This window comes from Pituophis catenifer, unplaced genomic scaffold (assembly GCF_029215685.1).
Source record: "Pituophis catenifer annectens isolate HBS135680 unplaced genomic scaffold, rPitCat1.0.hap2 SCAF_1, whole genome shotgun sequence".
In the NCBI taxonomy this organism is placed as follows: domain Eukaryota; kingdom Metazoa; phylum Chordata; class Lepidosauria; order Squamata; family Colubridae; genus Pituophis; species Pituophis catenifer.
This window is the reverse complement of record NW_027256881.1, coordinates 134,345,206-134,359,133: the sequence shown is the minus strand read 5'-3', so window position 1 is coordinate 134,359,133 and position 13,928 is coordinate 134,345,206. Positions and strand designations below refer to the sequence as shown.

The following is a 13,928-nucleotide window of genomic DNA, read 5'->3' as shown; positions in this document are numbered from 1 at the left end:
ATTGAGATATCAAGGAGAAAGATATCAATTAAATACTGTTGAAAAAGCGGAAGAATTTTATCAAAAAATTTTAAAAATGAACTTAACATCTTTATGCACAACATAAATTGATACGCAACTTACAGAAAAGAAATATGAGTCACAAAAGCAAAACCAACAAGATCAAGTTATAAATCAGAATGAAAACCGATCAGTTGATACAAAACCTGCAGAAAGGAAATTAGGATGGAGATCAAACCCACAAAAAGAAAGGAAAAAAAGAAACAGGTCTCACAAAAATAAAAATTTCTAAATTAAGCAACAGCGAAGCCAGTTATTTTTAAAAAATACATGATTGAATATTTGAGGAGATGGTTGAGGCGAAGTAGTGGTTAATATCATCCTGAGAAGAGTGACGGACCTCTGCAGTGCCATAATTTTGGGATGTGAAAAGGGCCTTAAACTGTTCGATTGGAATTATCTATTTTTGGTTTTCTTTTCATTGATCAACGTATTATATCTATGCTGAGCTATAAGGCAAGAGAGTTATGTTGGGGCATGCAGAAGATCTGGTTGTTACCCCATTATGACGATGGGAATTAATAATCCTGAAGAAAGCCACTATTACAGATATTATATGGAATACAATTATAAAGTCACTCGGGTGGTTGTTTTCTTTTTTTTATATATATACGAAGATATTCATTATTGATGGGGGCAGATGATAACTGAGGATTTTGAATATTCTGTTGCAACTGGGATGTTATGTTACCCTAATACGGATGATGGAGTCAGCAATCCAGTGGAAAGACATCAAAGAAGATATTATATGGATTATAAATTTAAAGTCATTGATTTTGTCTATATAAGGGAATATTCTCTAGTAGGATGGGCACAAGAACAAAGATATTAAGAATTGTTGTGTATGGTAATTTTGTAGGAAAGTGGGTGGAGACAGCTAGTGTATTGATTGTATAGATTAAGAAAAGGGATGCTTAAGAGATATATTTATGGGAGTGGAGGAAATGGATAGAGCAGAACAAATGTAAAACGAGAATTCATGGGGAAGGCTGCTTTGAAATGTCATATTAATATACACAAAAGATTAAATGTTAAAGTAGGATTTATTATATAGTTCTAAAGTGGAAGGTTGTTTTGAAATGTTATATTAATATATAGATATAAGTATGGGGGAGGAGGAAAAAAAGGGCAGATTATTGCTAAATTGGGAGTTATAATAATATTACTGTGTTAAATCAGAAGTTATTATATAGTGTTATAATAGAATGTTATTCTGAAGTGCATGGTAAGAGGGGGAAGTAATAATATTAATAATATCATTAGAAGTAAGAGTCAGTATTTGGAGGAGGGAGTAAGGGGATGGTAAAATATTATAAAATCTGTTATGTATCAGGGTTTTTTTTTGAAGAAGTCACAGGGGGGGTGGGGGGGGTGAGGGAGGAGGGGGGAAGGGGGAAAATTTGTAATTGAAAACTTTTTCAATTAAAAAAAAACAGTAGTTAAAAAAAAGTTGTAAAATCAGGCACAACTTACTTAATAACAATTTGATCCCAACTGTGGTTGTAAATCAAGGACTACCTGTACTAAAATCTTTACATTAAGTTTAAGGATACATGGGTGGGCACATGGTGATTAGCACTCAGAAGCAGCAGATAATAATGTGCTAACAGCTAAATATTTTGTTTCCTACTCCAGGTGATTCATCCCAATCTGAAAAGACTAGAAGCCTTCAGGGGAGTCTTCCAACTAAAATTATAATCCAATAAAGTAATCCAAACTTACAAAAGTATTGCTGTGTGCTCAACTAGAGTGTCTATGAAGTTTTTATGCATTTTTAATTCTAATAGTCCCACTATTTTCCCCCTCTGATTCAGTAATCTTACCTGAAGCTAGACACAATAATTATTTTCAACAGAGCAATAGGTTGAAAACTTTGGGGGGGGGGACTTGTTTAGAGATGGTCATGGTGAAGGTTGCACCCATGAACACTAATGTAGGGTCTGTATCTAATAGATAAGGTAGAATGTGCAGTCTTTTTCAGGCTGATGTGACTTAGCTTCTGAGTGGAAATGCCAGGATCTGAACTTCCCCAAATAATTGGGATGAGTATAAGTGGGTGAGGCCAGGACAAAAATTACACGTATTAGAATTTCTAATTTAATTAGCCATTTAATGTAATTACTCACCATATACTTAATAATTTCTGTTTTCACATATATAAAAATTATAGTTCTGAAATAAATTCTGGGAGGAGTCTGGGAGTTAAAGATTTTATATTTAAAGACATATAAGACTCTAAGAATCCAGTGGCATCTTTGCAGAAAAAGGCAAGAGAGATTTAACACTTTCAGTAGAAACCTTTTGTGTTTGTTTGTTTATTTGCACGCACTCTGGGAGCCATTCCAAAAGCCATTAACAATGCCTAAGAACAATGTACTGAACTTTCCCAGAAATAAGTTTTAAAATCCTGCAATTCTGTATGACAGTGCCCCAGTTAAAAATAAGTCAGAAAAGCTTTGGCCACAAAATGAATAAGCCATGCAGAAATGTTCTAAGAAATCTGAACAAATCATGTTGAATCTAATGTAAATTATATTAATTTTCATACAATCAATAAATCCATAAATTGTTCTATTATACCTGAACAGCACATTGTATCGGTTTATATGCTCACCTCCTTCTGATCAACCTGAAGTGCAGATTTTAAAATATCCCTAAGTTGAATTAATTGCTTTCTTTCTTCATCCTGCACTTGCTTTATCTGGAGTGGAGACATAACAGTTCAAAATAAAATTGTCAATGCACATTTTGTATGGGTGTAGGGAAAACGCTTCTTGCCTTTAGAGAACAGAACAACTCAGAGACCAGAAACATACTCGCATCAGTAGTTACTGTGAAGGCTTCACTAGCAGAATCAGCATAGTTCTCAGCATCTGTTGCTAAGAAACACAATGGGGCAAGGATTCTAATATTCTCATGTCTCGACTGTAGGCTTCCTCAAAGAATCTTGTTAGACATCGTGAAAAATAGTGTTGGACTTGGCACTTTTTCAGTCTGAGGAGGCAATTCCATCTCCCTTTTCCTGTCAGCAGTAATTCTGATTAACATTAATTTTAACTATTGTATTGTCCTAGAAAAAAATGTATTTATCTGATCCTTAACAGTTGATAACAACTTGATGGCACATAATCAGTTATCACAACTAGTTTCTTCCTTATCAAAGTTTGATTTAAAAAATTAGGGCTAATAAGGAGGAGCACAGAAGTATATGCTGAGGGGTTACAACAGGACAAAATTCTGACTCAGTAGTCTATGCCTTATCCCTATTATTGTTGTCATTATTAGTATTTAATCTCCTCAATAACCAATACATTCTATTTGGATTAGAAAGGTACTAGTATAAAAGAGGAGCTCCTTTTAGCATGATTAGATTACAACAATTTCTAGAAGCTCAGCTACCAGAAAACAGACTACTCTTCAGCACATCAACACCGCTAACCTCCGGTAGACCATTACTAATCTCATCCCCAGACATTTATGACCCAGAAATGTGTCTGCAATCATTTAAAGGATTGGAAATTTCCCAAAACTTTTTGCCTTTCCAGGCCATGGTCTTCTGTATCTTTACATCCATCCACAACAATGTATGGAAGAACACTAAACACACTCCTTGGTAATTAAATTAATAAAACAATTGAAATCACCAAACCCAAAAGACAATAAAAAAACTAAATTGTGTACAAGGTTAATTTTTAAAAATATCTAGAAGGTAATATATTCCCGAAGCAGCTTTTACCATACAAATGACTGAATAAATAAGCATATCTTCATTTGTTTGGATCAGAATAATTTAGAACAGGGTTTCTCAATCTTATCAACTGTAAGATGTGTGAACTTCAACTCTCTGAATTCCTCAGCCAGCATCTAAACATTGCTGAGGTTGAGAAAACACTGACTTAGAGCAGGGGTCCCCAACCCCCGGTCCGTGGACCGGCATTGGGCCACAGCATGCCAGAAACCGGTCCAAGCAAACAAGCTAAACCCCTTCTGCAGGATGCAGGCAGCACACGAACCACGTCCCCTCCAGTTCGTGGAAAAACTCTCTCCATGGGACCAGTTCCTGGTGTCCAAAAGGTTGGGGGACACTGTCTTAAGAGGACCAGATATGCCTCTGTCAGAAAAGAGCTCTGCTATTTGCTATGCTGCTACTGAGGTCTTGTTCATGGCCACCAAACTGCCAGATCATCTCATGAACAAGGCTTCTCCATGTGATCTCAGTCCATAGATAGGGTACTATTGGGAAAGGTGATCTTTTATGCACTTGGTTTCAATTCATCTATCCCTTCCTATATCACCATGCCCATCCAATTATTTTGCATGATTTACAGGAAAGCCAGCCAGCCAGAATACCATCACAATATCTGTTGCTGTTTCACTTAATATGGAGACCAAGGAAAGAGACAAATTTTTAAAAATGTAGACATTTTGTTTCTCCTTTTTTTAAAAAAAACTCTTTCAATTCAGAAATTTAAAATCTGGTTTTTTTCCACCAAGATATATATATAGCTGCCTGACAAAAATTATTTACTTTCTTGTTTCTAAACTTTAAATAAACATGTCTTTTGTTTTTGTTGCTTCTGCTGACTTATTTTCAAATTTACAATTTTGTGTTTTATGAATATTCATTCATTCATTCATTCATTCATTCATTCATTCATTCATTCAATTTGTATCCCGCCCTTCTCCTAGTGGACTCAGGGCAGTTCATTGAGTTCATTCAGAAAGTCCAATTCAGAAATTGAGAACAGTCCAAAAATATGATGAATATTCCACTACTTACAGTGTGAAGATCTGTCGAGAGCTTTTCTATTGAGGGTTTGAGGCTTTCAACTGCTTTCAGACCATCCTGAAAGAAGCTGTGAAAGAAAGAAAAAAGTTTTCAAAAGGAACTAATAAAACTTAATGTAAGGTATCCAAAGTTTTGTAAAAGACGTAAAAGATTAGCCAATTCAAAGTGTTAGCTTTGCTTAATATACATTTATGCATTTTATGATGTTCAAGGGACTACTGAAATCAGGAAATTTTTGAAAAGACTTCAGCATATCTACATTTAAAATTTTTTGCAGTAAGAAATCTTTTAATAGGCATAAAGATAGGCAAGAGTCAGAAATCCAGGGATAAAAGCAATGGCTGAGTTCAAACAAAACAAGTTTTAATCACGATTTGCTAAAAAGGAAAATGCTTTGGGATTTTTAATGGTAAGTAGTATACAAATGTTTTAAAGAAACACATATATTAGAAATAGTCCACAAAGGATCAGTTTATGCATCTTCCTTTATGTACACTGAGAGCATATGCACCAAGACAAATTCCTTGTGTGTCCAATCACACTTGGCCAATAAAAAAATTCTTCTAAGAGGACTGTGAAAATATTTACAGACCCCTCACATCCTGGACATAAACTGTTTCAACTCCTACCCTCAAAATGATGCTAAAGAGCACTGCACACCAGAATAACTAGACACAAGAACAGTTTTTTCCCAAATGCCATCACTCTGCTAAACAAATAATTCCCTCAACACTGTCAAACTATTCACTAAGTCTGCACTACTATTAATTTTCTCATCGTTCCCACCACCCATCTCCTTCCACTTATGACTGTATGACTGTAACTTTGTTGCTTGTATCCTTACAATTTATATTGATATTGTTTCCTGATTGCTTATTTGTACCCTATGACTATCATTAAGTGTTGTACCTTGATTCTTGATGAATGTATCTTTTATGTACACTGAGAGCATATGCACCTTGTGTGTCCAATCACACTTGGCCAAAGTAAAAAATTCCATTCCATTCCATTCCATTCCATTCCATTCCATTCCATTCCATTCCATTCCATTCCTTTCCTTTCCTTTCCTTTTTTCTTTTCTTATTCTTATTCTTATTCTTATTCTTATTCTTATTCTTATTCTTATTCTTATTCTTATTCTTATGCTATGCTATGCTATGCTATGCTATGCTATGCTATGCTATGCTATGCTACCAAGCCAAAGACTAGGAGTTATATCACTGGAAGGCAGTTTTCTTTCGTCCCCATTTTTTGGGGGGGTCTGAGTGGGATTTAATAAACCTTATTTATTTCCAGGATACACTTGCTACTTATATCTAAGTTTGGAGGCAGAGCTATCCTCAGCCTCTGTTGAAGAAGTCCAGTTTGCACTGCTAAGGTACTATCCAAAATTAGAATGATTTCAAGATGAAGTTTGTTACTTGCGTTATTGGCAGGGAAAAAAAGGTATCAAACTTTTGTCTCGCATTCTCTAACTATATAGGTAGTCCTCGATTTACAACAGTTCATTTAGTGACCATTTAAAGTTACAACGGCACTGAAAAAAGTGACTTATGACTGTTTTTTATACCTACAGCAATCACAGCATCCCCGTGGTCACGTTACCAAAATTCAGATGTTTGGCAACATATTTATGAAGGTTGCGGTGTCGGGGGATCACGTGATCTTCCCCCTTTTTGCAAACCTCTGACAAGGAAAGTCAACGGGGAAGCCAGATTCAATTAACAACCGTGTTACTAACTTAACGGCTGCAGTGTTTCACTTAATGTGGCAATAAGAGTCGCAAAACGGGGCAAAATTCACTTAAATGTTTCGTTTAGCAACAGAAATTTTGGGCTCAATTGTGGTCATAAGCCAAGGACTGCCTGTACTCCCTGCTTCCCATGGAAGAACTTAAAATTTTGGACCAGAAAAAACTGTGGAGATCGACTCTTCAAAAGGGATACCAGTAGAGACATTGTTGTAGTAGTGATCCAAGTATTCAGTCTAACCCCCCCTAGTTACAAGAAACACAGAAGCCTCTTCCAGTATTTGATTACTGTTATCTGTGTACCACTCAAGAAAGCTTTACATTCATTCACTCACAGATTATGCCTTCAGCCTATCTTGAAAGAGAAGGACATTCTGCAAACACTTCATAAAGCAACGCTATTGTCCCTGCGTCACCTGCAAAGTGGAGGCTATCATTCACCATATCCTCTACTGCCCTATCTATGAGATCAGAGGAAAAATATTGATAAGAGAAACTTAAAAGGATGAGATGCAAAAGGACTGGATTATCTTCTTCCGGATGCAATTCTATTAGTTAACAGTTGGGTCTTTATTTTTGCTGCTACTCTCTTTCAAGCTCAGAAAGAAATGAATATGATCAAAATTACAGCAATGGGTTAATGTTAATTTCCTTATATGCTGCACATCAGTTTATGCAGGCTTTTTTTTTTCATGTCATGCTACATTTTAAAAACCTGCAATCACAACAATAATCTGATATTTATTCACTCCAACTCTTGAAGCTTAATTGCTTAATTTTAATGAAATTACCTAAAGTTCTCCAGTCAACAGAATATTCTGGAAAGCAATATTGGTATCATTTTTGCTGTATTTATGATTTATAAAGCTCAGTGGCTGGATTCATACACATTAAAATAAACACAATACAAATGGATTTATTTAATAAACTATGGTTAGACAAACCATACTTCCACATTTCCCACCTATAATCTTCTATGAGAGGTTACAGATAGTCCTCGCTTAATGATCATTCATTCAGCAATTGTTCAATGTTATGACAGCACTGAACATATGGTACTTACACCTGGTCCACAAAAGAACAGCCACTGCAACGCCCGTGCAGTCACACAATCAAAACTCCCCCGGACTCTGCACTCCTGCTGCACTGAACCCCACCATTCTGCACTCAGCTACCCCTCCCGTCCTGTATTCCACCATCCTGCCACCTCTTGCCCTGAGCTCCTCTGTCCTTGCCACCCTTATGTTCTTTCTCCCACTGCTGATGAGGTGCACCTGGCCTGGCCCTGCGCAAGGCAGCTCTTGACCGCACAAGGTTGGGCTTCCAGCAGGGGAAGAAGAGCACAGTGTAGCAGAATGCAGGGTGCCAGAAGTGCAGGTCGGGGCACATGATGGGAAGGGCAGTGAAGCACAGAACAAGAGAAACAGCAGTAGTGGCAGAGTGCAGGGCAGCCAGAGTGCAGGGCAGCCAAACAGGCAAAGATAGGGAGAAATAGGGTGGGTGGGTAGAGGTGACACAGTGGCAAGCATGGCAGGGCAGGAGAAGCATGAGATCCTTGCCTAATGACAGCACAATTCTGGCCTAATGATCGCAACCAGAGCTAGCAAAAATTGACATTGCTAAAAGGTGTGGTCATGTGATGTTTCAGTTAATGACATCGCTTAGCGACAGAAACCCAAAGATGAGATGATGAAAATCAAAATTCTACAGTTTTCCTTGCTTATTTTAGCCAAGTGAATGAGTGTAAGGTTTCAATCCTTCTCCCAGTTAGTAATCTGACAGATTCTACAAAATATGGTATAGAAATGCACTATAAAACATGAAGTATTTTGAGCTTAAAATGCATTGTGAACTCTTTGGAGCTTAGAACACTTTCAGAGTGCTTAGAACGCTTCTGACAAAGTTGAAACAACTTGTCTTAAATGCAAAGGATTTGTTTTGAATTAATTGGAAATAATGAATCCTTAAGACAACAATCAGCTTTTTAAATCTCTGTGCTTGATAGAAGAATACCTGTGAAAGATGAACAGTTGAGGTATACAGATGTATATATGTATGTATGTATGTATGTATGTATGTATGTATGTATGTATATATACACACACACACATACAGTATGAATATATATATATATATATATATATATATATATATATATATAGAGAGAGAGAGAGAGAGAGAGAGAGAGATCTATATCTATATCTATATCTATATCTATATCTAATCTATATCTATCTATCTATCTATCTATCTATCTATCTATCTATCTATCTATCTATCTATCTATATCAGTGATGCAATCTGCCATACAAATTAATAAGGACACTGTTTTCAGAGACCATAGCATTATCATGATGAAAAACATACTTGCACTGTGCATGGAAATACTTGATTAGATTTTGAAGCAAGTCAACTCCTTTTTTAATCTTGATTTCATTGACTTTCAGCAGATACTGTTGATAAAAGGAAAAAAAATTACTCTTTTTGAATTAAGAATAGCGAACAAGTGATATTCAAGTCTTTTAAATTGGTTGAAACAGCATAGGCACTGCAAAGTATATGCTGCCTGAGAAGGTTCCCTTAGTTATTAAGTTTAATAAATAAACTTATAATAATAATTAAATAATAATTTAATACTGATTTAATTATTAATTATGTGTTAAATAAAGAAAGCTATGGGCACTTGATTCACAACTAAAGTATTTGAATCCATTATTTTCCTCCCACAGCCCTACATAAACATTGCATATGACTGTTAAAAAGAAGGTACTAACTATAGTAAAGCTGCTAGTCGATTTCTTTAAATAATAAAAAAAATGACTGTGTCCAAAATTCAAATATATTTTCTATATGCAAGCCACTCTAGAAAACACTTCCCACCTAAAACTATTACTATATTGAACAAACGTATCTTTTATACAAGCTACACATAAACTAAAACAAATAATTTATCATAAACACCCAGAATTGTTCATGTCTGCTCAGATGAACAACCAATTTCTTTTTGCTTAACTAATCTTAGAATCTAACAAAAAAAAACCCCACCAACAGTAAAGACACACAGAGATGCAATAAACTTTTTATAACCACAATTCTCTTGTGTCCTAACGAGAAGATTCTTCTAACGGGTATTTTAAGTATGAAGTTATTTGTTCTTTTATTATTGTGAAAAATGAGAGACAACAGGGAAAAAAATAACAGAAGAATCCCAAAGCACACACACTGGAATAGAGAACTGAAGCATTCCTACACAATTGCAGAGATATCTTCTGCTTTATTTATATCATTCACACAGTTCTAACTTTTTGTCATAATTCCTGAGTTTGCTATTCTACAAATAGTCCTCGACATGACCTCTATTTTTCCTGTCCTTTTATAATGCACCAATTTCCTATATTATAATCTGAATTCTTTTACTGATTTTTGGGGGTCACATTCAAATTGGTAAGACTTGGGTTAGTGTTTATTTCCAAACCAAGATTTGTAAGGCAGTTTCAAAATAGTTCTAATCACTATGCTAACAAGAGTTGATCTGATTTAGACATGATGCCATATTTTTAATTTAATTAGTAGACATGTGTGGGAAGACAACAGGAATGGAAGAAAAGAGGAGAAAGTTACCCACTGGACTCCCTATCTTTTCCCCAAATATAATTTCAAACAGCAGGAGAGGAACCTAAAGAACAACCAAGTTGAAAACCAAAATTAGCCCATCAAATTGTTCCAGAACAACCCAAAGGCTGAAGAGCCATTACAACTCTTCCAGGCATCAGCAGCATTTTCTCAACAGCTGTTAAACATCCCTGCTTAACTAAATCAACTGAAAATTTCATTTTCTAGCACTACTATGCAGCAGATGGTAACTTAAATGCATAAAAGAGACAATCCTCTAAGCCTAGGATGACATGGTTATATAAAGATTTTGAGTAAGGGGGCTGGTTTATAATCTGCAAATCTGTTTGGTTTATCATGGATAAAATGGAAAGTAATTGTGCCAACAGAAGAAATACCCCGAAATAAAAATCAGAAGAATCAAAGTTCTCTTCAGAGTTTTCCCACAGAACTTGTATAACACAAATCATTTGTGTTAGGGAAGAGTAAAAATTGTTCCATGTTTTACCTCACACATCTGCAATTGGAAAAATCTTCGCTCTTTTTCCATCTCTTCTGCTATTTCGGCCCCACTAATTTCTGTACGAATCATTCCATGTAACTTAGCATGTTCTTTTTTCTCTTTTTCTATTTTTGTCCTATATGGAAGAAAAACAATAAAATTATGCTTTACCCTAAACTTTCATTGTTAACTGTTATAGTTTTAGAACAGCAGAACCAATTTTAAATGGAAGTACAAAGTATCATCAAGATTAGTGAGGTAATACTGTTGTCTACAATTCTGGAACAACAACAAAACAAAAATGACTCAGGACAGACCAAAATCTGCCAAATTGGGAATGGTCAAAACATGTGAGTTGCATAGTTCAGAAATAAGCAGACAGTTTGAAGAATGTTTGGTTTCCTACAAATACATTCATCTGTAACAGAATGAAATTATAATTATAAAAATGATCTTTAAAAGGATGCCATAGAAAAGAAAAATAAGACACTGAAAGCAAGTTTTGATTACTCAGGAAAATCGTTGCCAATGAAGCTTACTGCTCTCAGGGTATCAACACTAATGCATGAAGGACAATGCAAGCTCAGATGCAAACCCAGATTTCAAAACAGAATTCCTACTTTTTAATACTGGGGAAGAATCATGCAACATTACTACCTTCATGCAATATTGAGTAAGAGTAAATGTGACACATGAATCTCTTTCTCTTTTGCCTCCCCAAATCCTGATTCATTTATTTATTTGAGAACTAAGAAAAAGAACCCAAAATGCTATTATTCAGTTCATGCAGTTCCAGTTTAGTACTTCTGCATTAACCCAATGCTAAGAACCAGGACTTTACCTTTCTGAACTAGCTCTCAGAAGCTCCATATGGTGTCTAGACCTCCCCTTAATAACTGAAAAGTCCAAGAGGAAACTGTATTATGGAGAGCCTTTCCATAATCTACAGGCAAAGTGACATATGTTACGGAAATGTCCCCATAACTTGGCCTACTTTTACTACATTTCACTATCATCTGCTGTCTTTTCATAATCAGCATTCTATCAAGCTCTGAGCTTTATGCAGCTTTTCCTTGTTGGAGATCACTTTGCCTTCACCCCAATCTGCCCAGACCACAGCTGTCACCTCTTCCTGTTCCTGAGCCAAGTGGCGCTGTAAACGCAAGCCAGAAGGCAAGGACTAAAGGCTTCCAGGTTTTAGCAAGCCAGCTGCCCAGATTACCCCAAGGTCTCTGCCAATATTTTAGGTTGAATACAGGCAGTAATCATACACTGAAATCTGAACATGAAACCTACAAAGCAAAATTAAATTCAGGGAGTGAAAGGAGTCACTAACAGTTTGTGCATTAGTTCCAAATTATTGTTCTTGAAATGAGTGAGTCACCTCTCAAAAACAAAACAAAATACCATATCATATATTGATAGCGTATTTATCTGATTTGTTAGCCGATAGTGCTCTAATACGCTCATTTTTTTTTTTTTAAAAAAGCAGACCTGCTTACAAATTTATAATCCAGACATCATGATCAGGGGATGAGGAGGGAAGTATAAAAATCAATTCTTAAATAAAGAATAACTTGCAGAATCCAATCTGGGTCAATCACCTGGACCAGAGGTTTGAGCTTTCAAATTCGTATGGGAGCCCATTGTCAGGGAAGTCTGAAAATTCGGAAGACTAAATCTCTGATCCTGATGACTGACCCAGATTGGATCCTGCAACATTACCCTGGAACAACATATATTTGCCTTTATTTGTGAAAGAACAATACAATATAATTCAGAGTGACATTGCTTCCCTTGTCATTTTCCTCACCTGTAACCTGATGAATGACTACCACTGGATTCTTTTTAAAAAATATTTATGTGCAGAAGTGTTTATGTGCAAAAATCCTTTGAAAACATTTGGAAGAAGATTTTCCAGGGAGGAGGAAAGACTGTATAGAATAGGAGGAACAAACTGTGCTTCTGAGAAGAACGAAGTGACTTACTGATTGGGCTGCTTTGCAGGTCAGACACTATAGACTAGCCATATTCCAACTTGGAATGACCCCAAGAATTTTCAGCCAGCATCATGTGTGATGATTTTAGGAGTTGTTCTCGTATAACACACCTGGAGGCATTGCTAAGTCTTGTACCAGAGAACCAACTTCCAATATATGTAATTTCATACAGCACATATCATTAAGAGAATGCTGAGACATCTTTATTCACAGGATGTAGATTACAGGCATTGTTTTGTTCGAATTTATCAAGAGTTTCCATAACAACTAGCATTATGATTAATAACACATCCTTCCTACTATCATGTTCCCAGCATGATAGTATCCCAGCAGTGCCTCAGTTGGATGTTTCAGTGTTTTAGTAACACAAGGCACTGAGAAAACTATTCTGTTTTTTATCATGCATTCTCAATTCTGGCAATATAACTTTATTTCTCAATTCTGGCAATAAAATGTTTTATAAAATATACTAATGATGTACAATACTTTCTCCTGTTTCCTCTATAATGCCCAGCCACTATAATTTTAAATCTGGAGTTATTTAGGCTGGCTATGACCAACACTAATATCAGTACCAATAGAAAAGAATATACTGTAAGTAGTTCAGGATTGAACCTTGGTGCTCTCTAAGTTTGGTTTTTGCTTGGAGATGCTTCATTATCCCACTAGGTGACATCACTGATGATGTTATCTAGTGGGGTAATAAAATGTCTACAAAAAAAAACAACCAAGCTCAGAGAGCATCAGGGTTAACATCAGTGCTGATGCTAAACTAATCATAGTTTTAGCTGTGAAACCTAGATGGACAGGGCAATATTCATCCCTCTGTGATGTGATAGTTGTGTAATCTTCCAAATATTAGAATCAAGGGAGATACTTCTGGACCAGCTCTTATAAATAGTATGTTCTTTGAAAGATGCCAAAAGAGACAATAGCATTGAAAATTCAGTTGTTTTATCTGATCATAGGGGAAAGAATGATCATCAAATTAATATCTGTTGTTACCTAGAGATGCTGAGCTAAATTAGTAAAGGCAATTAATTGGTTCACTGCTTACTTGGATTAAAGAATTCAGAATGTATACAGCTGTAATACAAGCCCACAGGCAAGAAAGCAAACACTAAAGGGATGTTCAGAAACAATCTAATTTGTATCACAGGACTAATGCTTTCTTTGTCTCTAGAAATTGCTTGGGAAAAATGGGATGCACAAAAG

The 13,928-nt window shown here is 35.8% G+C and overlaps 1 protein-coding gene across 1 annotated transcript in view; it reads right to left on the bottom strand.

Moving 5' to 3' along the window:
* The window catches only part of ASAP2 (ArfGAP with SH3 domain, ankyrin repeat and PH domain 2), a 100,874-nt gene that overhangs the window by 45,620 nt on the left and 41,326 nt on the right, over positions 1-13,928 (bottom strand). Inside the window, exons 6-9 of the mRNA XM_070932978.1 lie at positions 10,720-10,849; positions 8,967-9,052; positions 4,841-4,916; positions 2,675-2,761 (exon numbers count right to left, since the gene is read on the bottom strand). Of these exons, the coding sequence (XP_070789079.1) occupies positions 2,675-2,761; positions 4,841-4,916; positions 8,967-9,052; positions 10,720-10,849 (379 nt within the window). The remainder of the gene's footprint in view (positions 1-2,674; positions 2,762-4,840; positions 4,917-8,966; positions 9,053-10,719; positions 10,850-13,928) is intronic.